This window comes from Colletotrichum chrysophilum (genome assembly GCF_026319265.1).
Source record: "Colletotrichum chrysophilum strain AFK26 chromosome Unknown scaffold_15, whole genome shotgun sequence".
Taxonomy (NCBI): domain Eukaryota; kingdom Fungi; phylum Ascomycota; class Sordariomycetes; order Glomerellales; family Glomerellaceae; genus Colletotrichum; species Colletotrichum chrysophilum.
Genome location: NW_026517302.1, coordinates 47,269 through 73,917, shown reverse-complemented (window position 1 = coordinate 73,917; position 26,649 = coordinate 47,269). Strand labels below are relative to the sequence as shown.

Here is a 26,649-nt window from a genome sequence, read left to right as displayed (position 1 = left end):
TTTCCATTGGGGAGTCTCTGTATCGTGTGGATGTGATACTTCGCAGGCTCTTCATTGGTAAGAAACACGCCAGAGTGATGATCGAACTCGAACAACGCCACAGGGCTCTGGATTCGATAGTAAAAGGGGTCAGCTGGGCCGAAGTGGCCGATCCAGGCGAAATAAGTCTCCGATAGGTATGCTCGTATGTGCTCCAGCCTGTGCTTGAGCGGTTCAGGCGGCAGGAGTACCAAAAAGTCAGAGACAATCGACATGAGCAACTCTTGCTGCTCCGTTGTCATTTCGGTGACTAGCACGCCCTCGTATGCAATGATCCTGTTGTCGTGAAAAGCGCCAGCCAAATGTCTCTAGTCAATCAAGTCAGCAGAAGGCCAGATGTTCAGCGTCAATGAGCATGGTTACCTGATCAGCTGGGTGCCATCGATCTTCCGACATGGCTGGATCATGCATTTTGGAGTACACTTGGGCTTTCTGCTGTATCTCTGGGGACAGAGACTGCATAAGGCGCAATCCAAGCTGGCTCTCATTCGCACAGAGAGTCAAGCCCTTGTCGGGGCCGTCGTCAATGATCTGGGAACATGTCAGCCGACTCAACTTCAATAATCCATTCTGAGAACTGACGCTTGGCTCGGCGCCAATGAAAACAGGACCTATCGCCATCTGTTCTCCAGCGATAAACACATTGAGAGCGAGGTGGTGGCCGTACAACATGAACGCCCATGGCGCCGTCTCAGAAGGCTCGCCGAATATTGTGAAGCTTGGTACGGACAGTCAGTCAGACTTTTCTGAAAAAGACGATGGACTCGCTCACAAGTAGCTGTGCTCATTCAATATGGCTTCCTTGCCACAAATCTCCCCAAGAAACTTGTTGGTCTTCATAGCACCCTGAACTTTGGCGAAGCCGCTTTCACTCAAAGATTGCTTGAGAATTTTCATGACGGCGTCGACCTTGACCTTGTCAATGTGTTCGAGCCGCAGACCGCACTTGAATATGACTATTTCTGGATTGATCCACTTTCTCCTGTTATCTTCAGTTTGAGCATGACTCTCGAGATCTGAATCAAGACTTGCCCAACTCACCACTCTTCAGAATCCAGGTCTCTCACTGCGGCCTCCTTCTCACCAGGGCTGAGGAGTCGTATGAAATCATGAGCTGCTTTCACCTTAAGACAGGTCAGTATATGAAATCTTTCGTCACTGGTGACGAACCATTTGCTTCGTGGGTGCTCCCTCATTCTGGAGTTTGTACAGTCCATCCCTTTTCTGACCATCGGTCGTGATTCCATGGAATGGAGTGTCGAGGTTTGAAGAACGGCTGCCCCATATCGCCTTGAATCTCTCGTTCTTCACGATGGCCTCCGAGTACTTGTAAGGGTCGCTGGTGTCGATGCCGTCGAACCGAGCCCAATCTGAGACACATTGTTAGTCCGATCTGCTCGCAAATCTCGCACATCTCCCGACTTTCCTTTTGGGGGCACAAATCGATGATAGTCGAACGCGCGGGTCTCTTCCTCAGACTGAGCCATCTTGAATGAGAAACAAAACAGCTTTCCGAGAATCCCGCATCGAAGGGGCCTTTGAGGGGTAGATGTGACAAGCCGATGTTGCAACAGAAAGTAACGCACACACGTAGTCAGCGAACCGGATTCGTCCCATCAACCCCAACTCCCCGAACCCCGTCTCCTTGGAAATAGGAGTTAATTGCGAAGTCGCTCCCTTTTTTATACAAATCCGGTCAAGCTCCCCGCTCGGAGCTCCGACAAAGACACTCGTCCATATCTCAGTTGAAAGTCATTTTTCTAGAAGAAACACACGCAATTATGTCGTCGTTTTGCACCGCTGTTTCTCTCCCACATACACCTTCATCGAAAGGTCCGCCTACAGCATGGCCGTCACAGAGTCCAATGGAGCAGGCGCAAAGTACGCGAACGTCAACCTGACCCCTGACGCTACGCCTTATGACTCTGTTCTCTTTCAAGATATTGTGCGACAGCTCGAAGAAGTCGAAAATGGCCAGATTCGCGAAGTTGCGCCCGCAATAGTTGCGAGTACTGCTCTGTCCTCAGTGAACAACGACCTAGACTAACCATCACCAGGGCTCTATGCTTTGCGCTCAGCATCGAGGGGACTCGCTGCCGAAGCTCTTTCGCGATGTTACTACAGACAAGGACGACGAAGAAGTCAAAGCTTTGTTCGCAACCTTCAGAACTGCCCTCACCCTGATCTGGCCATTCATCGGCTTGCCTCAGTGTGTCCCAGCCAGCTTGGGCTTGGTTGGGGAGATGCGAGAACGTGACATCTTCATGACCGACCAGATGGACAGGTAAGACCTGAATGCACTTCATGTGGCCAAGCGATGGTAAAACTAACAAGAGCCGATTCGGTTCAGACCTTTTCTGTCCGAGGCCAACTGGCATCAAAAGGGGCTGGAGACTAGGAAGACCATTTACCGCACCGCGGCGAATTCAGAAGTCATGAATATGATGGGTGGTTTTTTCCCTGAGCTGAGTGAGTATCCCTACTCGACCAGGCTGTGACCGCACACTCACACTTCCAACCAGCATACATGACCCACGCGGTCGTCTTTGGGTTCGTGATCGGGGGCTCTGAGAAGACGCAAGGCCTCCCGCTCTGCGAGACCATCATTGCTGGTGCAGTGGCCGCGCTGGGGGCTACGAGGCAGACAAAGACTCACTTCAAAGGTGCCATGGGCTTGGGCATCTCGGCGGCGGCGGTTCAGGCCGTCTGGCAGGCCGCAGAACAGGTGGCAGAATGGAATGGCGGCAAACTTCCCGCGCAGATTGACGTTGCGGCATTGGCGGATGAGGTTGGGATGAGGCTCGAGAGCCGAGGCAGAATGTAGACAACCTGTGCAGACAGAGGCTTCTCGAAGAGCACTTCCTCCCCACAGAGGTAGCACTTGAAAGCTTGAGATACTCGGTGCCCCGAGACGAGAGCGTATGGTGGAGATGCCATTAAACGAGTTTAGTTGACGCCATTTGCTAAATTTCTGAGGGTTGGCGCCGCGGACAAGTCATTAGGTTCTAAGGTCTCGCGTTTTGAACCGGTTCGTGTTTCTGCCAGACATCAGATGGCACGTGTAATTTAACAGACAAGGGCATATTTATGGCCATCCAGAAACGATTCAGGACTTCATATTCCTCAATCAATCAGGGACTGACAGGTCGGTACTGGGAATGGTGGAGTTTCCCGTCTTAATGTTGACCCCTTTTGTCTTTCGCTTGGGCAGAGGCTGAAATGCGATACTAGAGCCGCATTGAGAGAACTTGGTTTGTGTTGCATGCCTGGAGTAGTAGCTGCTTCCTGGAGCATTTAACATGTTTCCCCTTCCTCCTCCCCTTCCTCCTCCCCTCCCCTCTCGAACCGGCTCCTGCCTTACCTACAACACACTCCCCAAGCAGTACATCCTTCCTTCCACAAGGCCTGGATATGGTATTTAAGGAGAAATGTTGGGGAAATCTTCAACACAGTACGAGTCGTCCCAATGATGTAAAACAGGGGATCTTGAGTGGGCTGCTGCTCACAGAGGGCTGAGGGTTACAAATGGTCGACTGAGGGACACATTCACATGACTCTTTGAAATATAAGCGGGGGTTATTTTTTGCTCCTTTGAAAACCAGACTGGCAAGAATAAAATCGCGCGCCTCGCCACATAATTTGTGTGTACTTGGTTTTGGGATGCATCATTTGGCCGCTGAGGCAAAACAAGTTGAAGTATTCGCATCAGGTGATAATTGAACACTGTCGTTCGCGATTTGCCCATTTTCTTGGTCGAACCAACTAGACCAACGATTCTCGCACGGTGGGAGTCTCTACTCATGGACGTTGTGGAAGGTCGAGGCAAGAGTTGGTCCTGCCCTGTGAGGGTCTTGTCGGGTTCGGGACGATCCTCCGGGGAAGGCCTGCTCAAGTAAGGTAGGTAGGTTCTCGTGGGTAAGCGCCTTCTACTCTCTCCCTAGCCACCTCCTCTTGAGATTCTTCCACGTTTGAGCCGCAAAGATCTATTGATGGAATAGGCACTGCTATCAAGCCTAACCAATAGTGACGAACTACGTCTGGAGGGATTTCAACAGAGAAGGGCTTTTTTCTCCATGGGATAACCCTGATAACAGATCAGGAGAACTCAGATATGCAATCCGAGGAGTCTTACAATTCTTCCCTCGAGGGAGAAACAGCTCCGTGATTGTCTTCTCATAACTGTTCCCGCATGCTTTTCATCACTGCCCCCGTAGGTCTAAACCCACCGTGGAACAGACGTGGAGCGACGGAGCTTGCTTTATAGTACAAGCAGGGACCTTCCGAGGCATCCCTCAAGCAGGGTCAGCAGCATCACCTGCACACCTGCCTCCCGTCGCAGGCAGAGTTGACCGTGCCTTTAGATTGTCAAAACGTGTCGAAAGATTCCAACACAGTCTCAATGGTGATCCATCCATTGTAACCCCTGAGCCAGTAGCTATGCTACAATGTGCTAAGACCATAGTAAATTGAGGGAGGAAGAGATTCCTCAAGGGGCGGGCGGAGTTCTTCGTTTTATACATTTCGAACCTCCCCCTCTTTTTGCAAGCTTTCCTACCTTGAGTGATACTCATGCTAAGGGTACCAAAACTTTCGCCGCATTTACCTCTATGGCTACTTGAATTTTTCAACGTGACTTCCACGTGCATTTGGGTGCGTAACAGGTTTTCCGGGTACATACATGGGGAGGCCCCAACTGAGACCTTAAAAATAGCCGCACACCAGAGCTCGAGAGCCGCATCAAGCAACCGCCTTCGATCAAGAGAGCACGGGATATGGTTGTGTCACTGGACTTCAATCTATTTCGAGGTGCAGAAGGAACTCAGTCGGCTGTAATGGTGAGTTTGAAAGCTTAAAGAGGTCAACACGGAGTGGTGTGCCATGCTAGCAACACAAGAGGCAACAAGGTCAAAACGACCTTTGCCTCGTATTCATCGAACTCTAGCACAAAAATTGCCAGAAGAAACACCTTCTTTAGTCCAGATGAGCATCTCCACAGACACATTCGGCAATGCGCGACAAATCACCATGCAGCCTGGCCGTTTACGTCTCGAGTGGAAGAATGTCAGAACGATAAGGCAAAGTCGCATAGAGATATTACGTTTAATTATCATTATTCTAAAGGAGTATTGTCTAAGCTCAATTCTTAACCTCGCTAAACTCACGCGCAGTCCTGCTGCTGCGCGCCAGGCGGTCACCGTATCTGATGAAGATGAAGGGAATCACGCCCATGGCCAGCGCGATAAAACCCAATACCGAAGGCGCCCAGTGCACCCCGAGATTGGTGTACATGCTGTTGGCTGCCAGGGGCAGTGTGATGGCTCCGATGGATCGCGTCATGCTGGCGGCTGCATGTGCCGACGCAGAGTACTGGCGGAAGACGTCCGTCAAATAGTTGATCATGCCCATGAAAAGGAGTTGGAATCCGCAGCCAAAGAAGATGCCGCTCAGCATTGGGATGATTGGAGACGTTGACGGCCATACGGTCCAACCGAGCCAGAAGAGGGAGATGACCATTCTGAGAGCCGAGTCAGCTATTTGGCCGAGAGGCTTACAATGACTCAAGGTACTTACAGGGGAGAGGCAAAGCATGCGAGAGGCAGTCTGCGATAGATTTCGTTCTTCGTCCACTCCGCGCCAGCCTTGCTCTGACGATCATGGTACCAAGTGAAGGCACCGAAGAAAAAAAGCGAGATGATTACACCAACGGCCTCTGTGTTGAAATTGTCAGATGAGTTGGATGGGGGAGTACGGTTGAACTTACGAGGAATGAAGGCCAAACCGGCCATCGCGGGAGAAAGCCCATAGAACCCTTGGAAAATGACGGGATATGCTTGGAACATAAGGTAAAAGACAGAGTATGCCAACGCAAGGTATGCAGAGGTGCAAAACAGGATCGGCTCGGTCACAAGGAGCGTCACTGGGCGAAGGAAAATCTTTTGGACGTCAAACGGCTTCAGCTCAAGTTGCTGCCTGTTCTCGTCATCTACACCTTGCTTCTTGATCGTCTTCTTGACGGCCTTGTTGTGGAGAACCGGCGCATATGTTTCCGGCAGGGTGAGAACTAGAGGCAAACCCAGCGCAGCGATCATTCCAGCAATCCAAAACGGCCAACGCCACGACATTGGTGATGAGAACCCCGAGATGATGGGTCCAATCAGGGGTCCAATGGTCGTCACACTCATGTAGAGAGCCATGGCGTTGCCTCGGACGGAGGCGTCATCAAAGATGTCGGCATAGAGCCCGCCGAGGACACTTGTGGGTGCAGCGGCGTTGATGCCGCAGAGCAAGCGGAAGACCAGAAGCGCTGCGTAGTTGGGAGCCCCTGAGCAAGCGAGCATGAAGATGAGGTAGCCGAGGAACGTTCCAATGAGGACTGGACGGCGACCGATATATTCGCTGAGAGGAGCGAAGACAAGAGGACCAATGACTATTGGGAAATGTCAGAATTGAGACGCATTACAGAGTGCCGCCTAAGCATAGCATACCGTAGCCCACCATGAAGAGTGAGTTGAGGAGGATGAGATGAACGCGGTTGGTTACACCAAATTCGGCGCTAATGGCGTTGAGAGCGCCTGAGGGCATCGATGAGCCCAAGTTTCCGTTGAATGTACATGTGAATCCGGCAATGACAATGTGCAATTTTCTCATCTGGGACGTGTCAGGGCTGGCACTCGCGTCGCATGCAGATTGGGAACTTGGCGTACCGGCGAGAATTTTGTCGCATCAACTACTTGGTGTTTCTCCCACGAGGGATCGTCAGAGACGTTTCCCTGGTCCTCAACGTCGATAGCTGGCTGGTTGTCCTGGACAAACCCTCCAAAGCGCTCGGTGTCTGAACCCATGTTCACGGTTGATGTGGGCTGAGAGTTCACTCAGAATTCAACGAGAAATGTCTTTTTGAACTTGGCCTGACACCAGAGCACCACCGCCAGACTCGACAACAGGAGCGATTGCCCTTTTGTATTCTCATTTTACGTACTCTGTGTTTCATTGACCGCTTGAAAAATTTCTCGAACTATTACAATTCTTTTCATGTGGCTCAAAGGCAGTTTCGTGTAGTAATATGGGCCACTTGGACGCAGGGAAACGGTGCAAGTCCATTGGCTCCTTTCGCCGAGTGTCTCGAGTCGGGCATCGACTGGTTGACAAAGCGGGTCAAGTCTCTCCAGATCATTGGCCAATTCCGCCGAGCACATGAAAACCGACCAAAAAACAAACTTCCGAGCCCTGCTCGGTTTTTTCCTCCTTCATCCACAATTGGGGCGACACAACCCAACTCCCGACTCATACCAGTCGAGATGCTCCCGCAACCCGACGTTAACCTTCCAACCTTTGTGGCCTTCTCGGTAATAGGGCCCCTCATCTCGTCAATCCATCGGTAATGGTGACAGCAGGGCGTGCTGTTGGGCGCAGGGCGCATCAAAGCCCGATGTCGAAAAGATCGAGAACCAGTATGGAACCCGATCTCGGCTCTTGACTATGTTTGTGTTGAGCCAGATCCTCTGCTAACTATGCCGCAGACGGAAGAGCATGTCTGACATGTCACCAGAGGAAAGTCAAGTGCGATATCCTCGAAAAGGGCGCTCCTTGCTCAAAGTGCCAGGCGAACAACATTTCCGACTGTCAGATTTATGAGAAGAAGAGAACCCGGCTGTCGGCTCGCACTGCCCAGAGCTCCAACGTGCCAATCCAACCACGATCAGTCGGCTCCCAGTCCGTGACGGCGCCTGCAACACCCATCCCGGCGAGATCCAGTCCCTGGGATGATGTCGCCGCTTCCGTTCCGCGGCCAAGCTCAGCATGCGATGCAACCGCTCAGGCCGACCGCGCCGGCGACGAAGATGCCACGCGCAACATGGCCGACTTTCTAAATAGGCAAGAAGTCGAGTTTCCAGAGATCACACGCTGTGGCCGCCTATTTTTCATCGGCACCGAGTTCTCCAACCTCCACTATCTGGTGCGGCAGCGCTCGAGACGGCCAGACCAGAGCGTACTGCATTTTGGAAGCCAGCCGCTGGCCCCAAAGGTACCGTCAGTACCGGCCGAGGTCCTCGAGCTACCGCCAAAGGCCTTGGCTGATGAACTGGTCAAGGCATACTTTGCCCATGTCAACCGTGGCTTGCCCATCATTGACGAAGAAGACTTCATGAGGATTTACAATGGGACGGAGGGCAGCGGCCACGTCCCTCGATGCAGGCCACATTGCAGACCATTGTCCTTGTTGTTGCTCAATGCCGTCTTCCTCGTCGGGGCACGCGTGCTCGAAACGGGAAGAGAAGAGATCAAGTCCCTCCGGTCCGTATTCTTCAGAAGGACCAAGGCTCTCTTTGACTGCCGTTTTGAGCAACATCGCGAGGTTTACTTGCAGGCCTCGCTCCTCCTGACCTGGAAGTGCGACGACCTCGAAGACATTGTTTCCAACACTTGGCATTGGGTAGGTGTCGCGACGCGGACGGCATTTGGCATGGGCATGCATCGAGATGCGACACCCTCTAGTCTGAACGCCATGGATAAACGGCTGTGGATTCGGCTGTGGTGGATTCTCTTTCAGTTCGACGTAATAGGATCTACATCCTACGGCCGGCCTCAAGCCATGCAAGTTGCTATTCCACACGCTCCAGATCTCTTACTTATGCTGACGGCCGATGATGACATTAGAAACCTTGACGAGTCAGACGTGCCGCCACTAGAAGAGCAACATTTCGAGGGCATATTGAACGCAGAACACGACTTCACCATCCAGCACACACGCCTCTGCCTCATTTTCTCCAAAGCAATGCGAAAGAGGGTCGCCCTCCGATCCACCGCCGCAGACCGAGCCGCCGCAACCGCAGAAGCGGATGCTGCGCTGGCAGACTTGATAACACATCTTCCCGAAAAACTCCAAAACTCCAAATCTGACCCCAACCCATGGCAGGCAATGTTTCATCTCACGTATAATAACTTCCTGATTCTGCTTCACCGGCCTTCTCCCAGGCAAGACCCAGAGAGCCCCCCGTCTACATCAGACACCGACCTTAGCATATGTTGCGACGCAGCCATCACAATCTGCTCCATTTTCGAGTCCATGCGGAATAGGAACTTATTGGCTAAGCTCTGGATACCAAGCATCCATGTGCTCTTTACCGCTCTAGTGCATGTATCAGATCAGATGCACTCCTCTAACCCGCTCATCGTGGCCAAGTCCAAACGCCTCTTTGACTCGCTGATAGCAACGTTGCATGCCCTCAAGGACCAGTGGTTGTACGCGCAGAGTCTCTTGGCGCTGTTTGAGGGGCGGAATGTAGCAGGACCCAGGCGGAATCGACTCCAGGCCGCAGAGTCTTCTGGGGACGGTGATCCTCTCCGTCACGGTGGTGGCTCCGGTATGGCTCAACCCCAAGACAACATCGGAATTACAAATGGTGTTCTCAACGGCTCGATTGCAGGCTTGCCAGTCAGCAGCCAATCTGGACAACCCGTACCGGCCTACTTGGCGCCCATCAATCTTGATCCGGCTGACCCAAGGCGCCTTGGGGTTCACCAACAAGATGCCGTTGTCGGGGACGTTGCTGCGAACAATCACATTTATGGCACGAGCTTTGTCGGAGATGATCTAGGCCTTGCTGGTGATGCTGATGACATGGACATGCTACAGGTGCCTTCGGCGTTGGAGTTGCTTCTCGCAGGCGTTGGCAATGATTTTGGCTTCCATTACTGATTCCGAGCTCAAGTGCTCGCCCCCATGCCCTTGTTTAGAAAACGTGCGACGACCCTATCAAAGCTTCAGCAGGTCTCACCCTCCATGCCTCTTTTTGGCAGAAATCTGCTGTACCCGATAGTGATGCTCAGCTTGACCTCAATACACACACAATTCAAATTCAGTTCATGGATCGGGTTAACCGAAAAGCTCTGGTCGTCTTGAGGGGAATTTGTTCATTTCTCTAAAGGATCTATGTCTAAGTTCTCTCGCCGTCTAGTCGAGACAATAGCTCACTTTTGGGAGCTTCATCAGCCCACGTCCTTCTCGGCAACTCAAAAGTAGACGACACACGGCCATACGACATGCCTCCCAGCTGGGCAATAGGCCTCAACTTGTCCAGTTCAATGTGGCTGGCATCGACATTCGTCGCATCTTCCTGCACCCAGAACCGCGACGCCTTGATCAACACCATACCGGCCACACTCTTCCCCTCCCCATCCGAGTGGTCACTGAACTCCTTGATATCAACGACCTTCCCCTCGATGGACAAAACAGACTCCCGCACGCGGGAGGGCCGCACCGTCGTCGAGGGCGCTTCATGCAGACCCGAGATGTCCCACTCCGACACCCCGTACGGGGCGTCGAGCGACGTCGCGTTGACGGCCTCGATCATGGTCTCGGACACCGTGTTGATGACGCACTCGCCCGAGTCCTTGAGGTTGCGGTACGTGTCCTTGGACCGGCCGGCCCTCGCCGAGAAGCCGACCACGAACATGGGCGGGTCGTGGTCGATGACCTGGAAGTAGCTGAACGGGGCGAGGTTCTTCGTCGTGCCGTCGCCGGAGACGGTGCTGATGAACCCGACCGGCCGCGGCGCGATGCCGGAGATGAGCAGACGGTAGTTGTTGATGGCCGGCCTGTCCGCGGCGTAAGGATCGATTTCGAGGTGGTTCTTGGGCGTGGATCCCGGGACTCCATCGCCGTACTGCCAGTTGGGGTTCGGGTGCTTGGTGACTTGTATCGGGGTATTGGACTTGTCGAAATCAGGTCGGTTTGCTTGTCTCTTATCGAAGTCGTGAATCTTTTCTACTATTTGGCTGCTCGGGACTGGTGGCGCCGGAGTCGCCGCTGCTGCGGAGGAAGTCATCCTGACGAGTGAAATTGGTGCCGCCTGAAATGACCCGGGTCGAGAGAAACGCGAGCTTGTCATTGTTAGTGTCGGTCCTCAACAAGCACATAGAATGAGACACACCTCTGGATAACGCACCGTGCCACAGATCTTGCAATCATTGTTAAGCTTGGCAATTTTTTCAGCAAATCTTCAGCGAGCTCACTGCGAATCAAGTTTCTCACGACGTAGTGATTTCGAAAAAATTTAACTGCACTTAATCCGGACGCAATCATCAGGTGAGAGCGAGAAGCTCGACGAGATCACGCAAAGTCGGCTGCGCGATCCCGACGGGTGTGGGGCCGGAAAGTGCCCCCCGACGCGAGCCCGGGGGACCATGTCCCGGAACTTCACCCGAAGCTGTACTTATCTTCAGGGTGTTTGCCGACTGTGGTTATCAGACTGAACGCATTCTGAGATCTACTGTCCGGAAGTTCAAACTTATGGACTTGGTTGGAGATACGCTCGTGTAAAACCCAACTCGACTCCCCCGAACGGGCTTGTTTTTTGACATGCCTATGTCGGATTGACGAAGCAAAAAAAAAAAAAAAAAAAAAAAAAAAAGAAAGGGAAAATCAAGAGAAAGGGAGTCATCCGAACATCCGAACTACAAAAAGGATCTGTAGGAGGTTAGCATGCTACAGGGCTGAAAGGGGGTCAGCCTTAACCACTGCGGCATACACACTCAACAAGCGATCGGAGCCTCGTGACAGAACAGGTGAGGAAACTGCCCTATTCACCCTCAGCGTGGGGTGAGACGCCTAAAGAGCCTTAAGAAGAAAGGTGACATAAATGTCCCACAATCGCTCACCTTCACTTTAGCAATCGGATAAGGGACGGTAAGTGAATTCAGGACCTGGATTAGTTAAAATAATGAAGTCAGAGGGTGCGGTGTTCTTCAGCCCAACGACCTCATGCCGTGGGGATTTTCTTAGATTGCCTAAGATTATCTAGTGCTTGCAATCTTGACTTTTAACTCCAGGCAAATATGGCTGTATATAAATACGACAGGCAGAGACTACTGAATCACCTAGGCTTGCTGATCTGGCGATGCCCGTTGATCACCGCTTCCGCAAACGTTCCTCGCGTCCCAGCTTTCTCTACCGTAATCAGCGATTGAATTGTTCCTCCCCTTGGTGACGAGATCGCTTCCCTCACCGAAGCAGTCTGCTCTCCGTTCTCCAACACCGTCACCAGATCTTGTAATCCTTGAATCACTAACTCTCTGGCTTCAGACCTCTTGAGCCCCCCGGCAACAGCACCATCCAAGAGGCCATCTAGAGGCACCGAGATAGTGGCGATGCTGGCCGCAACTAGCATGGAACCGATGTTTATCAAGTCAGGCGGCAAGACCCTCGACTTTCCAACGCGTGCGAAAATAGATTCCAAAACGTTTGTTTCCTGATCTGGCAGGTTGTCGGGAACTTCCAACACTGTCATCGACTGCCGATAGCGACACGCAACGGTGGGAAGAGCACGGGTGAAATGTATGCATCTCTTGCTCTCCTTTTCAACGTCATTCGACAATGCCAGCTCGTTGAGCTCTTTGACCGTCAGCCCTGCGAGCATGCTGACTACCAGCTTTCCCTCGAGCGCATCCAGGAAGCCCGGGGTTTCGAATACCCCCGCAGCCATGTATGGTTTGAAGCCGAGTATGACGATGCCTGCTTCTTCAGCAGCCTTCACCGGCTCGCCGTGGATGACTTTGACGCGGCCGGCGTCCTCTCCCAGTGCCTCGGAAAACATACCGGCCGATCTCGAAGTCTTTGTACACGCAATGAAACGGAATCCGTCTGGCTTTGGTACTTCTGAATTAGGCGATACGCATGAATCGAGAAGCCCGCGGAGTAGAGCAGAGCCCATGGAGCCTGTCGTACATTCGTCAGCATTCTATCAGTTGAGGTGATGAGTGGCATACCACAGCCGATGATGGCGATAGTCTGCTTCTCTGTTGCCATGGCGGATTGCTGCGTGTCGTGACTCTGAGGACTGTCCGGAGGCTTGCGTTTGACGTTTTGAACGCATTAGAATCGCCATTATTCCAAAAATCTAGTTGGTTTTAGCTGTCGGGTCGCAGCGTTTCTCCCGACACCCTCGGTAATTATTGACGAGGACCCGCAGGGATCAACTTCCGCCAGCGCCTCCTCCGAATCCGCAGTCCATCGCTGCCAAGAAGTCGGGCATGTCCAACTGATCGGCCCAATCGAGTAACGCATTGGAGGAAGGTTCGAGGCAATCCATCGCGGTAAAGTCCCTGTCCGGCTCATCGACGTACTCCGGCACCGGCCACTGGGTGTCGTCTCCGGGATGCAACCCGGATGGATCGGAGGGCCCAGAGTAGCGAGGTGTAATCGATTCCAACGTCCTCGCTAGCTGCTGAAGCTCTTGTTGACGCAGCGGTGCGACTACACTGCCATTATCGACCATATGCTGGAGTATGTGGTTGATGTCGTCCCGCCACCCGTTGTCGGGAAGCAGAGAAGGGCTTACAACCCGGAGGAGATGAAGTAGAAATGCCGAAGAGTACGCATCCTCCAAGTCGAAAGGCATGAAGGATTCTGAAATCGCTCTGGTCAGCTAACATGTTCTCGCGTAGATCAGACACGTAAGAACTACCTAGCAGGTCCCCTTCACTAAGCACAAACAGGGTCCGAAGAGTTGTACGCGCCGAGTCAACACAGGACCGCAGAATCGACGACATGGGCGGCCGCAGTTCTAGGCTCTCGAACTGTTCGGAGTTTGCGCGCTCTAGATGCAAGTGAAGAGCACACATGACCAGAGGCCTGGTTGTCAATACGACACACTGTGAGTCTCTTCGTCAGCTGCGAAGGGCCCTGGTGTCGATACAATGATCCAAGATTATACATACGTGGTGATACGAAAGCATCAACCTCGAGACTGTTCGAGATGCTCTTGGAATCTGCCCGTCAAAGTGCGCGTTCAAAAGATCATGGAGCTCCGTTGAAATCTGCGCCAGTGTGCGAAGATTTGACTGAATGTGTTTGACAAGAGAGCCGTCGAACTCGTGACCAACACCATACACAGCTACAAAACGTCAGTATTCTTTTGCTTCTCAGTTCGAATCTTTGATGGGCTCACTCGTGAGAATCGTCGCCATCAACCGTGACAAGCGCACGTGTAGAGACATGCTCAGAGCCTCCAGAGAGTTGCTAGTCAGGCACGGAAGCTTGGCGGTGATCTGCTGGTTATGGATGCCGGCGGTGCCACCCATAAGCGCAGAGAACTCGGAATCGATAATGTGAGTAACCCAGAAGATGAGATTGTATCGGCGTGAGAGTTCGGGTCCAAAGATGTGTTCCGGCATATGGCGGTGCATACCTATACACACACAAAGGCGCGACGCCTGCCCAATCTGCGAATACGATCAGTCGTCTTGAGTGAGGATCTGGCAACTTGGAAGCTTACATATTGGAACGCCGCGACTCTCAGATCGATGGATTGCAGATAGACGGCTGCTAGCACAAGAACCTGCACCGAAAGCAACGAGTCCCCGCCCAAGTCGCCTTGCCTAGGCAGCAGCGTCATTGCTCTTTCTGCAAACGCGTGGCCCGGTGGCTTCCCACGAGCGCATCTCCTCCGAAGCACAAACGCTTTTCCGAACGCCAGGATGAGAAGGTGCTGGGCGTACCAGAGCCGACAAGAGGCCGCCTTACGTGCCGGGTTTTCGTACAACTCATCGAGGTTTTTGAGGTAAATGCTTTCGTCTACCAAATGGTTTAGCAGGCCAAAATATGACTTGGCTGCGTAAAACAACGACTTTGAAAAGTCGATGGAAGGCAAGTCGGACACGACTGGGACGTCGCCGCGCTGGGTGGAATGCCATTCCATCTCGCAGGCTTTACCATCGGTGTTGAAGGGGTCGAGTGTGCTTTCGGTCCCTGGCGACATCGTTCTGCCTAATAGTCCAAGAACCCTGCGACAGAACGCCCAAGATGAGGACGGCGCCATGTACCCTGCAGGGAGAATCAATTGACAGTCGGGCTTTGAGGAGGCGCGATGGTTGCAGGGGTTCACTTACAGAATCGTCCTTCTGCAGGGCGGAATGGAGGGTCATGCTCTTCAGGGCGACTCTTCTTGAGTAATGACTGGATTTCATCGTGATCTGTTGAATCATCATCGTCCACAGGTCTGCCCAAGGATGATGCAGCGGTGCCGACTGAAAGGGGTCTGTCGCCAGGTGCATTTGTTGAGTTTGTCTCCGCTTGATCTAAGATGTTCCTCATCTCAGCAATTCGATCGAATAAAGATAGAGCATTGCAAATACTTTGATCAGTGATGCCAGATTCTCCGCGGTTCCTGCTTGATTGGATCGTCTCCTCTCGGATTATGCTGGCTCCTACGGTCCTCAATCGTCTGGCGTTATTTCGCCGGTCCAAAGTCGGCAAGATTTCCCTCTCGATTGTCCCATCTTCAATATCAGTTGATGATGGCCTTGGGGTGATTTCTTCAGGTGAACCACGCTCCCCTCTCGTCAACTGGCGGGATTGTTGGAGTTCCAACAGATAACTGCAGCACAGGGAACAAGACACGAGGTCAGCACAAAGATGAACTCCGAGAGACCAGGAAAATTGAGTCTACTGGCGGACCTCTCAGGGATGAGAACTCGTTTAATTCCCGGCGCATATACACATGTTTCGCTCTGACGCTCACACCGAGCGCATGGCTGCCGGCCGGAGCATTTGACTTTCATTGACCGACATCTCTCACAACTAAGGTATGTCTGTCAGCTCGGGTCAGACCTGTATCCGAGACACGTACGCTCTGGAGCATTTCTTGGTGACGCGATGATCATTCCGTGGAGTCGACATGGTCTGTAAGCCTGAAGCGTGGTCAGGACGGTGTTGTGTCGGAGGCACGATCCCGACGTCTTATGTAGCGAACGGGGCAGGCCGCTTTCGGAGGCCGGCACGACGACCCTCGGGACCGGGGGCCCGATATGCGGGAGGCCCCACGATAGCTCCTTATCTACAAACGCGGGGTGGCGGGGTCAACATCCTAGCTGCATCACCATGCGACGCAGTGATCTCGTAATGCGCTACATTTGGGTCGTCTACGCGACAGAGACATGGCACTTGAAGACGAAAATAGCAGGTAATAGCGGTGGCTGCCGACGACAACCCAAAGCATTCAGACATCACCAATTGTTCTGCTGAGATTGTCCAAGAAACTCAATTGACTGGCTGCGCTAGTTCACGAACTGTCAAGCATCATTCGACGGGTACTGCACCCTCTCCAAAGGAACAAAATCCTCCTTGATAGACCTCACGCTTGTAAAACGCTGCAGGTGCGCCATGGTGCCGGTCTTGTCGTTCGTGCCAGAGTCACGGCTTCCGCCGAATGGCTGTTGAGCCACCAGCGAGCCGGTGCACTTGCTATTGATATACAGCATTCCCGCAGCATGCTTCAGTGCAGTCTGCGCCTCTCTGGACGCGTAGGGATCCTTGGCAAAGATGCTGCCGGTGAGGCCATAACGGGACGTTGTATCCAGGGTCTTCAGCGTCTGCTCCCACTCCTCATCGGGATAAACGTACACGCCTAGGATGGGACCGAACAGCTCGCGAGACATGATATCATGCCGCGGGTTGGACGTCTTGTACACGGTCGGGTGAACAAAGAACCCCTCAGCTTTGGAAGCCTTACCGCCCGCGACGAGCTCCAGCTCCGGGTCCGTCTTGGCATCCTCAATTACCTTGGCGAGCTTGTCGAATGAGCGCTCGTGGATGACTGGCGTGATGAAGTTGGTAAAGTCCTCCACATCCCCCACTTTGAGCTGTGCGATCTGCTCTTCCAGGTGACGGCGGAACTCGGGCCAGACAGACTCAGGTACGTACGCTCTTGACAGCGCGGAGCACTTTTGTCCCTGGTATTCGAACGCCGCGCGAACTGCGTGAAATGCAGCGCTCTTGACGTCGGCAGAGGGGTGGAGGATGGTCCAGTTCTTCCCCCCGGTCTCTCCAACGACGCGAGGGTAAGAGTTGTAAGTGCCCCTGCCGACGTGGTCGCCAATCTTCTTCTGGATGCCTTTGAAGACCTGAGTTGAACCGATGAAGCTCAGACCCGCGAATTCGGGTCGTTTGAGAATGGTGTCCGTCACCTCCTCCGCGTCTCCAGGAAGTAGCTGTACCACGTCCTTGGGCAGACCGGCTTCCAGAAGGATTTGGTGGAGAAGATAGGCGGAATGTAGGGCAGAATCCGAAGGTTTCCAAATCACAACGTTTCCGAGCAGCGCAGAGGGCCCGATGAGCGTGGCTCCGAGGGCAGTGAAGTTGAACGGAGCAATGGCGTAGACGAAGCCCTCCAAAGGCCGGTACTCTAGCTTGTTCCACTGCCCTGACGGGTGAACCTTTGGCTGCTGGGAGAAGAGGGACCAGGCCTCCTGGATATAGTAACGGAAGAAGTCGACAGTCTCAGTAGGCGCCTCGATTTCTGCCTGCCACACGTTCTTGCCTTGACCTATCATCGTTGACGCAACGATTTCCAGGCGGTATTTGCCGGCAATGAGCTCCGACGCTCGCAGGAAGATGGCCGCGCGATCTTCAAACGGGAGAGCCTCCCAGGCTGGCTTGGCTTTGAGAGCAGCATCCACAGCGGCGTTGACTTGCTCCGAGTCTGCAATGGCGTATTCGGCGACTGCTTCGCGATGCTTGGAGGGGTTTAGCTGCCGGCGTGTTGAATGCGAGTTCACCTGTCTGGGTCAGTCGTCTGTCCTGCACATGGAAGCGAGATTGCGTCTCACCTTGACGCCGTTGATGGTTATCGGGACTTTAACCGGCATCTGGCTTTTCAACTTTCGCAGTGATTCCAGGAGACGAGCCCTCTCTGGGGAGCCTTTGGCGTATTCCAACTACAAACCCATAGGTTAGATCGATCACTCCCTTTCCTCAAGTAGCATGGAAGACGCACCATCGGTTCATTCTCAAATTTGGGAGGGTGAAGAAGGCTCAGAGACCTCCTGCTAAAACCCAGGGGGTGAGTGCGTGAGGTGCACACTCGCGACACAGGACGTCCATAGCTCTGGGAGGTGCAAAAGGTCCTCATACTTGCCATTTTGGAACTAAGTGAGTGTTGGAGCACAGAATCAATCTCTGTGCGCGGTCGCTCCTTGGCTTTTCAATGCGATAAGCTGGGCCCAGATGGTCGAGGGCTCGGGAACGCCATCCCGACCCCCATTCTCGCGGCCCCCTCAGCCGCCGATATCCGGTAGATAGCACAGAGGATCACGGGGTAATGCAAGATGGTCTCACATGACGATGAGAAGAAATGAGGGGTAGCCATGGCAAGATAAGATGTCGGGATGGTATCCCGGGCATAGGAGTTGATAGCGAGTGTAGTGTACGTAACTCAAAAGATGATGAGCAAAGTTCCGGATGTCGTTGTTTATCAGATAGGTTTCGCCCAGAGTAATGCGCAAAAGAGTACGATTAGACAAACATTCATACTGTCCCCCAACCACTCCGTCCAACATGCCCCTTGTTACTGTTGCTACAAGGCCAAACGTCAAGGCCGCCAGTATCCTTGGCGTACGCTTCTCCAGTCATGTCCAGTTAGTCAAGCAGAACAATTGGAACACTGAGAAGAAGCTGCCAACAGCACTCTCTCGACTACCAACAAAAACGCTCCTTAGATCATTGCTCCTGACTTCCTTGATGCGCAGGGGCTGGATCTCACGTCCCTCTCTGGCTGCACTCGACTATATCACCAAGTCAAAGAATACGCTCCTTAACCCCGACAAGAACCCTGCCCTGAACAAGCTGCTGCGCTGGACCATCTATAATCACTTTGCGGCAGGCACATGCCACCAGGAAGTCGTTCGATCTGCCGCGGAGACCAAGAGCATCGGATATCATGGAGTCATCATGGGCTACGCCAAGGAGTTTGTGCTTGAAAACCCATCTGTCTCACAGTCCGTCGAGGTCGACAATGGGTACCGCCAATGCCACTACCGGGTGGTGGAGGATTGGAAGCAGGGTACGTTGGAAACCCTCCGCATGATTCAACCTGGAGACTTTCTCGCCGTCAAGTAAGCTTCCTTTCATAGACCTACAAGACTGCATCGCTTACTCTATGAATAGAATCACAGGAGCAGGCGCCATAGCTATCGATGCCATGATGACGCGGAAGCCGATGCCCACAGTCATCGCTGATGCCATGGACGAGATCTGCCTGGAAACGCAACGACAAGGATCCAAACTTTGGATCGATGCTGAGCAGCAAGCCCTGCAGCCCGCCCTGGACAATTGGACAATCGACCTCATGAGGAAGCACAACAAAAGCGGCCAGGCATTGGTATACAACACCATCCAGGCCTACTTGAAAGGCTCAAAGGCAAACACCCATCGCCACATTCAGCTTGCCGCCGAGGAGGGCTGGACCGTCGGCGTCAAGCTGGTTCGTGGTGCCTACATTGAGCACGAGGACCGCTCATTGATTCATGACACGAAAGAAGAGACGGACCGGTCGTATGACCTCATCGCGGATATCTTCATTGCGCAGAAAATGCCGGATGATGCAGCTCACCTGCAGTTTCCGTCCTCGGCCTTGTTCGTGGCGACGCACAACGGTGCCAGTGCCAACAAGGCGCTGGCGGCGTACCACGAGAGACTCGAAGCCGGGCTTCCCACAGTAGGCAAGCTGGACTGTGGCCAGATTACTGGCATGGCAGACGAACTCAGTTGCCAGCTGCTGCAGACCCTAGAGCAGCGGCCGAGGGGGGTGAAAGACGCGAGTTCGTCTCCTGGGGTTTTCAAATATCTGATTTGGGGGTCGGTTTCCGAGTGTCTTGGGTATCTACACCGTAGGGCTATCGAGAATCGGGACGGGGTTGAGCGTACGCAGCACATGGTTGCAGCGCTCAAGAGGGAGCTGCGCCGGCGAGTACTCGGCTAAGGCTGCCTGGTTGAAGAAGTCAGTTATACTTCTGCACATGGAAATGATATGAAGTTTTACCGCCATGGTGAAAATGAAAAAGCAATGGACCCAAAAATGATAATAAACCCACGGTACGGGATTCGAACCCGTAATCCTCTGGCATGTTCACGTACGACGTGAGGGGACCAGAGTCGCTACCCGGTGCGTCACCGCGGCTTGTTGATTTGTTGGAGGTTCAGAGTGAGGATTGGAAACAAAGAGACGGCAGTTTGTTGCGAGCTTGATTGTGGGCTTGGTTGGGGAAGGCGCGAGGAAAGAAGGTGGTTGAAACGTAGCTCGTTCCTTCCTTCTTTCCCTAAGGTATGATCCCACACACCACCAAGAAATAAGACGACACGTGGACCAACTAATGTAATCGAATGCGGATGAAAGGACTCAGCTGCTTACCTAGTTTTGTGACTGCTTGTTAGCAAGGAACGAGACGGAGGACGTTGATGTTTCCCAAGGAAGCAGGAGGAAGCTTCTCACCTGGCCATGGCATCGCTGCTGATGAACGTTCAAAAAGAGCTTTCCCTCCAATCTGATGGGTATCATTTGAATATTTCCAGCCCCTCTTCACGGCAAATAAGATGCTCATTCCGCAAAGACATTTACAAAATCGCACTTATGAACAAGTAGAAATATGGTCCCCTGCTAGAGACAGCAAACTCGTGCCGTGAAATCTGTTCCTGCTCTACACACTTGATAACGCATCGTGGCACGTTCGTATCGTGCTTGAAAAATATCAAAGTCTGCTATTGCACCACGCATGTCGTCGGAGCATAACCCACGACGAGAAAACCCCCGAAGCTTGGCTTCCATCATCAACGCTGCTGCATGGCCAACCCCGGAGCCGATCTGACCCTGCAGTGAGGCCCGCAGACAGAGTATCATCCATTGGACGCGCCGCCGGCCGCATGGATGGGGAGACCGATGAAGACCTTGCCACGAAACAACGGGCAGGTTGCACGGAGAGCCAAGCGTGTCCGCAGCCCAGACAGAGCTGGCGTCGAATTGACTTTGTGGAAACTCGGCCGAGCGCACCGGACCCCAGCACCACTCTAGCGGGGGTACCCGGCGCCATCCCCCCGCCAAGACCTGCACGCGAGAGCCTCCGTCACCTGTGCTTTCGCGCCGGAGCCCCCACCACCAACAGACGCGTCCCGGGACAGCCGCCAACCTAACCTTCCACCGTCAACCGCAAAATCGCAATCGCATCCCGACGACTACACATCCTCTTCCCCCGCCTCACCAGCGAAAATGTCCGCCCCAGATAACTCACAACCACAACCACCGCCCGACAACGAAGCGCAGCAGCAACCCGAGCAGCAGCAGCAGCAGCAGATCAAAACATCACAGTCGCAAGAAGACCAACAGCAGCAACAGCAGATCCAAGATCAAGACCAACAACAGCAGCCGCCCGCCTCCCCGCCCCTGCCGCAGAAACACACCGCCGTCACCCCGGGCGTGCGCGCGGGCTACTTCATAAAGACGTACGACCGCGCCCTCCAAAAGACGCTCGAGACAGTCCGCTACGACAACTTCGCGTCCTGCTTCCCGACCATCGCCGCCCACGCGCCAAACACCCTGCGCAACGTGCAGAAGCAGATGGTCGACTACCTCGAGGAGCGTTGCAACGTGCGTCTGCTTCTTCTCTGCTCCCATTGAGGATGTATTCCCAGAGGGAAACCAACTGCTGACGGTCTATAATCCTGCAGAAAGATTTCCAATCGATCCTCGGCGACCGCGACGTTGTCAAGAAGCTCAACGAGCTGGAGAGCCTAGTCAGCGACGCCGAGAGGAGGCGGCAGGAAAGCAACAACAATGCCGGCGACGACGCCGAAGAACCAATCCCGTACGCGCCACCCCTAACCTCCTTCCTTTACAGCTCACTGGCCCAATTCACAAGTTACTGACACCAAAGCTTTGCCCAGACCGCACCTGCTGCCCCCTGACGACGTGATCACAGCTCACCTTGCCCCGCGGCTTGCATCACAACAATCACACCTGAACGCGCGCCTGCAGAACACCCAGGCGTCCAACGAGTCCCTCTTCGCCGCGATACAGTCCCAGCGCGCCGAGATCGAGGCCCTGCTGGCGCAACTGGAGGGCCACGTTGCCGACATTGACGGTGCGAACGCCATGTTGGGGGACGTGGCGCCCGAGTTGGCGTCGGAGGCGCGGGATGCCGAGGCGCAGATGTCGGGGATGTGAAGGGGGGAGGGAGGCTCCATCGCTGGGTCTTGGCGTTGATAGGGGTCAACGACTACGTTGCAATCGCGATACCAATTTGCATTCGGAGGGCGTGTGTGTCAAATAGGCGGCGTGGAGATGAAGTTATGATCATACCCAGGGTTCAGGCGTTTACGGTAGGCCACAGGCTCATGTCACTATTCGGCAGAGTCGACATCACCAAACGAAAAAAAGAGACAGATTAAGTTTCATTGTGTCCATTGTCAGCCATGTCGCAGTAAACTATATACAACCACTGCGTAGCCCCGAATATTGACGGGAGCTCTGGCCCCAACCGTTCACACACAGCTATGCTCGCAAAGGCCTCGCAATGCCGACGCTCAGTATGCGCAATAGACAAGTAAAGGAAATGGAGCGACGGTGTGTCCCGCCGCCTGCAACGCCGCCCAATGATGAACATGCACGGCCAGTAATGCTCCCTCGCCCGCCATGATGACAAAGGAGATGGAAGAGGAAATGGGTAAAGAGAAAACAAGCCATCCGAATGCTGATGCCGCGCCGTACCGCCCCGAGTTTTGTTTTGGCCGCCAGACCTTTGCCCTGGTAGTGGGTAAAAGAAAAACCGTTTCGTTCGAATCTTGCGATTCTTCCTCGTTTCAATGTAAAGAGAAGGCCCCGTGTGAAGGGGATGGGGTATGGATATATGTGCAGTAGAGTGGGTATATGAGGGGAAACGTTGGCAAGGCTAGATCCTCCTGTTTTCGGTGTGGATGACTTGCCACGGTCCGAAGAAGTCGATCTCGCCGTACGCTGGTGGAAGCACCCGGATCATCCGACCCGTCGCCCAGTCCACGAACCACTGCTTTCCTTTGCTGATGATGTAATTTGATTTGCGCGGGCTCTTGAACAAGAGCACCGAGTAGCAAAGCTTGGCATAGAGCAGATCGTGGGCGGAGGTCCACTGGTGTTCGGGCGACCACTTTCCAGTGTCGGGGTCGATGGCTTCATTGGGATACGACGTCGTCGACAACCGACTGCTGATGGGCTCGTTGTTCCGGGCGTATGACGGACCGACGGTCGACTGCGTGTCTGCCGCGATGCTGTCGAGGGTGTTGAGAACATCGAGAACAGGCTCGTTTGACGACGCCGGGAACGGATCGGGCTCGTTCGAGGCCACCTGGCGCAGGATAGGACTGATGGGCCGTGGCGTGGGTACCGGGTAGTGATTCGTCTGTGCCGGTGTCTGACCACGGAACCAGCGGATACGTTGGATGCGGGGGATGCTCTGGTCGCGGGGATAGTCGCGCTCGTCGATGGGTGCCGCGACGTCGATGGCAGCGAACAATGCCTCCAGCCACTTGACAAAGGTGGTCAGCTCTATACATGAGAGCAGGAACTGATCCGTCTCGGCCCTGACACGGATGGTATATCGACGTCTGGGTGGCAGTCAGTTTCTTGGCAAGTCTTGGCATCAAAATGAGGCTGAGAATAGAGGTAACCTACTTCTTGTAATCGGCAGCAATGCCCACGTCGGCGTGCTGGAGACTGTAAGTCCTGTCGAGCGAGGACTTCTTGACCCACGGCGGGTTGTCTGGCGAGATTGTCGGCCCGTCCCTCGACCTGCCCCATCCCCAATCCTTCTTCACGTTGTAGAAATTCAAGGCGGTGCCGCGCAGCTGCACAAAGGTGGTGTGCCAATTCCTGTCTTCGGCCCTCTTTGTGGTGTTTTCCACCTCCATCTTCTTCACCCATACCCCCTCTAACTCAATGTCGCACGAGTACTCGGGCAGCTTCTCCTGGACCCCATAGTCGGCGACGGCGCTGCCGGCAAGGGGACGTCTTAGGCCGGACTCCCTCTCGTAGGGAGGTGGTTGAGATGGTCGTCTTAAAGGGGAAGTCATGACTTCCTGGTAGAAATAGTCCTCCTCCATCGATAGTCGCCGCCGGAGAGGCGGCGGCTGGGCAGCGGTAGTAGATGGTCCATTTCCGCGGTCTTCACTGCGGGGATCCATGGGGTGGGCGAGGTTTTATATGACAGGAGGACTGTTGTGAGCCGGCGACAGGCGAGTCGTGTCAGGCCAGGACCACCATGCGGCGGGTGGCAGCGGAGGCAGAGGCCCGTTCCCGTGCGTCTGTCTCGGACGGGTTCCCTTGCGACGGGGGATTTCACGAGATGTGCTTGGCCCTGGGGTTATGCCGACCCGCAAATGTTCATGGTGAGGGCCTTTTGTCGGCGGCTCTTTTCCAAGGGACGCACGGTGCAGAGTAACGTAAAACAAATGCAAAAGGGCCTGGAGCGAGGACCGGTAGATGAGATGAGATCGAGGGGAGTGGGTAAAACAAAGTCAGGTACGTATGTATGGATGGCGGATGGAGACGTAGTGTAGTGTGTGAGAGAAGGATGGAGACGTGGAACGGGGTTGTGGAAGGACTGGAGCCCGCGCGCGGTGTGGTGTGTGGATTCTCGGTTCAGTCCACGAGAGAGAGAGGAGTGTGAGATGAAGATGTGCCTGCCGGGTTTGTTACTCTAGCGAGAAGCGAGAGCAGCGGTGGCGATGATGAGCGACAGGTCTAAGAGCGCCTCTTCCAACGACCGGGCGTCCAACCGTTCGTGCCTTGGCTGAGGTAGGAGAAGAAGCCACTTGAGCAGAAGGGGAGAAGACTGAGAGAGGGACAGAGAGTTGGGTTGAAAAGTCAAGGTTGCAATGGGCTGGCGGGAGGAGTGAAGCGGAGCGGGAGGCGTCGAGTCATCGAGTGGTGCCGGGCGCAAAAGAAGAGCCGCTTAACAAGGTTGGACTGAATAGGAAGCCCGATGAAGGGAGGAGTAGTAGTAGCAGGAGCAGCAGCAGGCCAGCAGCAGGCGCAGAGGCAGAGGCAGAGGCAGAGCAAGCGCAGGACAGCCGGATATGAGGGAAGCGGTTCCCGTGCAGGGCCGACGACGCGTGAGAGAATGGAGACGAAGTCCGGGCCCGTCCAACGAAGGCAGCCAGTCTGTGGTCGAGGACAAGGGCCGCAAGGGGGGACTTGGCTCTGGGGGCGGATCTCATGCGCATCGGACGTCGGGTCAGACCAGGGACAGGGCTTGTTGAAGAGCAGCGGGTGGAACGTCGTAGAGTTGCTGGCAGGAACGGCGTGATATGGAGAAAGAATAGAGTAACAGAAACCCGCCGTGCGTAAGGGTTAGGTACGAATAGGTACGGTGCGGTCCTGTGTGGTGTGTGATCCAACGTCCTGGGGTCGGCCGAAAGAGTTGTGCAGTAGCACTCGCCGTAGTCCTCCTAGTTAATAGGTGGTGGTCCAGAGACAGAGACAGAGGATGATGGATGGATGGGTGGATGAGACCTCGATCGAAGCAAGGGCGTGCAGAGAGGCGTGAGCCGAGTGAAACAACAGTTCAACCGCGGCAAGGTACGAAGTACCTTACAACGAATACTGAATGTCGTCGACGATGGGAGGAGGGAAAAGCCAGAAGGGCATGCGCTCCAGACGGGATTCGTTGGAAAAGCGTGGGAGGCGCGGTTCGAGCTGGATGCAATGCGATAGAATGGATGCGAAGACGAGGGAGGCGCGCTACAATCGGGCCCTGTCGGAATTTTTGCTAGTATTAGGTGATTGATATCCGTGGAGCGTACGTAGCTTGGGGACGAATGAATGAAGGATAGGTGTGGTGAAGGGAGGGAAGAGGAGAGATGGAGGCTCGGATTCTGACCGGGCGGGAGGCGTCGGTGTATCGATAGCTTAGCGATCCATCAACCGTGGGAGACCAGGGACGTTGGCCATGCTTATCCCAAAAGGGGCCTTTTTTTGCGCTTGGGCGGGTTCGCGGAGTTTTGTACTGTGTCGTACGGAGTATCCGTATTGTAAGGTAGGTTGTCAATGAAGAGTAAACCTAAAGTTCCATGGGAATTGGAGGCCGTGGTTGGATGAACGGTTGGTCCAAGACAGGATGCGAACACGACGAGACAGGACAGGCTGGGCTGAGAGCGACGAGTTCCGGTCGTCTGGCTTGCCCAGCGATAGTGGATGAACCAGCGACGGCGACAGCACGCACACTCCCACACACACCACGACACTCAGGTTCAGGCGGGCAGGCAAAACGGGGGTGTCACGGATGCGGCAGGCTGACATGGAATTAACAAGGGAAAGGGCCGTCAACAAGCAATTGGCATTGGCAAGGCAAGGTAGGGTAGGGCGGCGTCGGTGCCGATGATCGTCAAGACGAACCCTCGGCGCCCACTGGAAGCGCGAGTAATTCTCGGGCTCTCACTGGTTAGAGAAGACTTTAGCAGAGGAGAAGAAAAAAGAAAAAAAAGGCCCTCCTCTCCGTGGACAAGCCTGCCAGCAGGAAACAGAAACAGCAGAGCAGCGCCGAGTGGACCGAGGCCTTTTGCAGAGCGTCCTAACCCGAGTTGGTAGGTGAAAGGGTGCAGCGACCGGGGTGGCGCGGGTTCAGAGGTACTTTTTGTTGGACCAGCAGCTGGTGATGCTACCTTTACTTTGCCGTCCGTCTCGGTCTCCCACTGCGGCAGGGCAAAGGTACCTTTGTGAGGGCCGTATGCCAGGTGTGGACTGGATCGAAATACGCCGTCACCTCACCTGCTGGCAACTGGATTAGTGCTTTATAGCCCAATCCAAGGCA

The 26,649-nt window shown here is 54.1% G+C and overlaps 10 protein-coding genes across 10 annotated transcripts; 4 read left to right on the top strand and 6 right to left on the bottom strand.

The window, feature by feature from the left end:
• Window positions 1-807: 807 nt before the first annotated feature.
• COL26b_002856 (uncharacterized protein) lies at window positions 808-1,235 on the bottom strand (the record flags this gene model as incomplete). Its single annotated transcript, XM_053175762.1, has 3 exons — window positions 808-1,021; window positions 1,081-1,128; window positions 1,210-1,235. 3 exons carry the CDS (start codon window positions 1,233-1,235, stop codon window positions 808-810), a joined length of 288 nt encoding a protein of 95 aa, XP_053040191.1.
• Window positions 1,236-1,885: 650 nt separating this feature from the next.
• COL26b_002855 (uncharacterized protein) lies at window positions 1,886-2,863 on the top strand (the record flags this gene model as incomplete). The annotated part of the gene is made up of 4 exons (XM_053175761.1): window positions 1,886-2,065; window positions 2,097-2,323; window positions 2,390-2,508; window positions 2,562-2,863. The coding sequence occupies 4 exons, from the start codon at window positions 1,886-1,888 to the stop codon at window positions 2,861-2,863; spliced, it is 828 nt and encodes a 275-aa protein (XP_053040190.1).
• A 2,312-nt stretch (window positions 2,864-5,175) lies between these two features.
• COL26b_002854 (uncharacterized protein) lies at window positions 5,176-6,881 on the bottom strand (the record flags this gene model as incomplete). Its single annotated transcript, XM_053175760.1, has 5 exons — window positions 5,176-5,554; window positions 5,611-5,749; window positions 5,801-6,466; window positions 6,525-6,687; window positions 6,744-6,881. The coding sequence occupies 5 exons, from the start codon at window positions 6,879-6,881 to the stop codon at window positions 5,176-5,178; spliced, it is 1,485 nt and encodes a 494-aa protein (XP_053040189.1).
• Window positions 6,882-7,337: 456 nt separating this feature from the next.
• Window positions 7,338-9,739, top strand: COL26b_002853 (uncharacterized protein; the record flags this gene model as incomplete). The annotated part of the gene is made up of 2 exons (XM_053175759.1): window positions 7,338-7,385; window positions 7,589-9,739. 2 exons carry the CDS (start codon window positions 7,338-7,340, stop codon window positions 9,737-9,739), a joined length of 2,199 nt encoding a protein of 732 aa, XP_053040188.1.
• Window positions 9,740-9,977: 238 nt separating this feature from the next.
• Window positions 9,978-10,868, bottom strand: COL26b_002852 (uncharacterized protein; the record flags this gene model as incomplete). The annotated part of the gene is made up of 1 exon (XM_053175758.1): window positions 9,978-10,868. The coding sequence occupies one exon, from the start codon at window positions 10,866-10,868 to the stop codon at window positions 9,978-9,980; it is 891 nt and encodes a 296-aa protein (XP_053040187.1).
• A 1,574-nt stretch (window positions 10,869-12,442) lies between these two features.
• On the bottom strand, window positions 12,443-12,847 carry COL26b_002851 (uncharacterized protein; the record flags this gene model as incomplete). Its single annotated transcript, XM_053175757.1, is given in 3 exon segments — window positions 12,443-12,448; window positions 12,465-12,757; window positions 12,808-12,847. The coding sequence occupies 3 exon segments, from the start codon at window positions 12,845-12,847 to the stop codon at window positions 12,443-12,445; spliced, it is 339 nt and encodes a 112-aa protein (XP_053040186.1).
• Window positions 12,848-16,110: 3,263 nt separating this feature from the next.
• COL26b_002850 (uncharacterized protein) lies at window positions 16,111-17,685 on the bottom strand (the record flags this gene model as incomplete). The annotated part of the gene is made up of 2 exons (XM_053175756.1): window positions 16,111-17,568; window positions 17,647-17,685. 2 exons carry the CDS (start codon window positions 17,683-17,685, stop codon window positions 16,111-16,113), a joined length of 1,497 nt encoding a protein of 498 aa, XP_053040185.1.
• Window positions 17,686-18,373: 688 nt separating this feature from the next.
• COL26b_002849 (uncharacterized protein) lies at window positions 18,374-19,796 on the top strand (the record flags this gene model as incomplete). The annotated part of the gene is made up of 2 exons (XM_053175755.1): window positions 18,374-18,930; window positions 18,983-19,796. The coding sequence occupies 2 exons, from the start codon at window positions 18,374-18,376 to the stop codon at window positions 19,794-19,796; spliced, it is 1,371 nt and encodes a 456-aa protein (XP_053040184.1).
• Window positions 19,797-21,077: 1,281 nt separating this feature from the next.
• On the top strand, window positions 21,078-22,031 carry COL26b_002848 (uncharacterized protein; the record flags this gene model as incomplete). Its single annotated transcript, XM_053175754.1, has 3 exons — window positions 21,078-21,455; window positions 21,536-21,672; window positions 21,752-22,031. The coding sequence occupies 3 exons, from the start codon at window positions 21,078-21,080 to the stop codon at window positions 22,029-22,031; spliced, it is 795 nt and encodes a 264-aa protein (XP_053040183.1).
• Window positions 22,032-22,755: 724 nt separating this feature from the next.
• COL26b_002847 (uncharacterized protein) lies at window positions 22,756-24,022 on the bottom strand (the record flags this gene model as incomplete). The annotated part of the gene is made up of 2 exons (XM_053175753.1): window positions 22,756-23,446; window positions 23,514-24,022. The coding sequence occupies 2 exons, from the start codon at window positions 24,020-24,022 to the stop codon at window positions 22,756-22,758; spliced, it is 1,200 nt and encodes a 399-aa protein (XP_053040182.1).
• Between the last annotated feature and the right edge of the window lie 2,627 nt (window positions 24,023-26,649).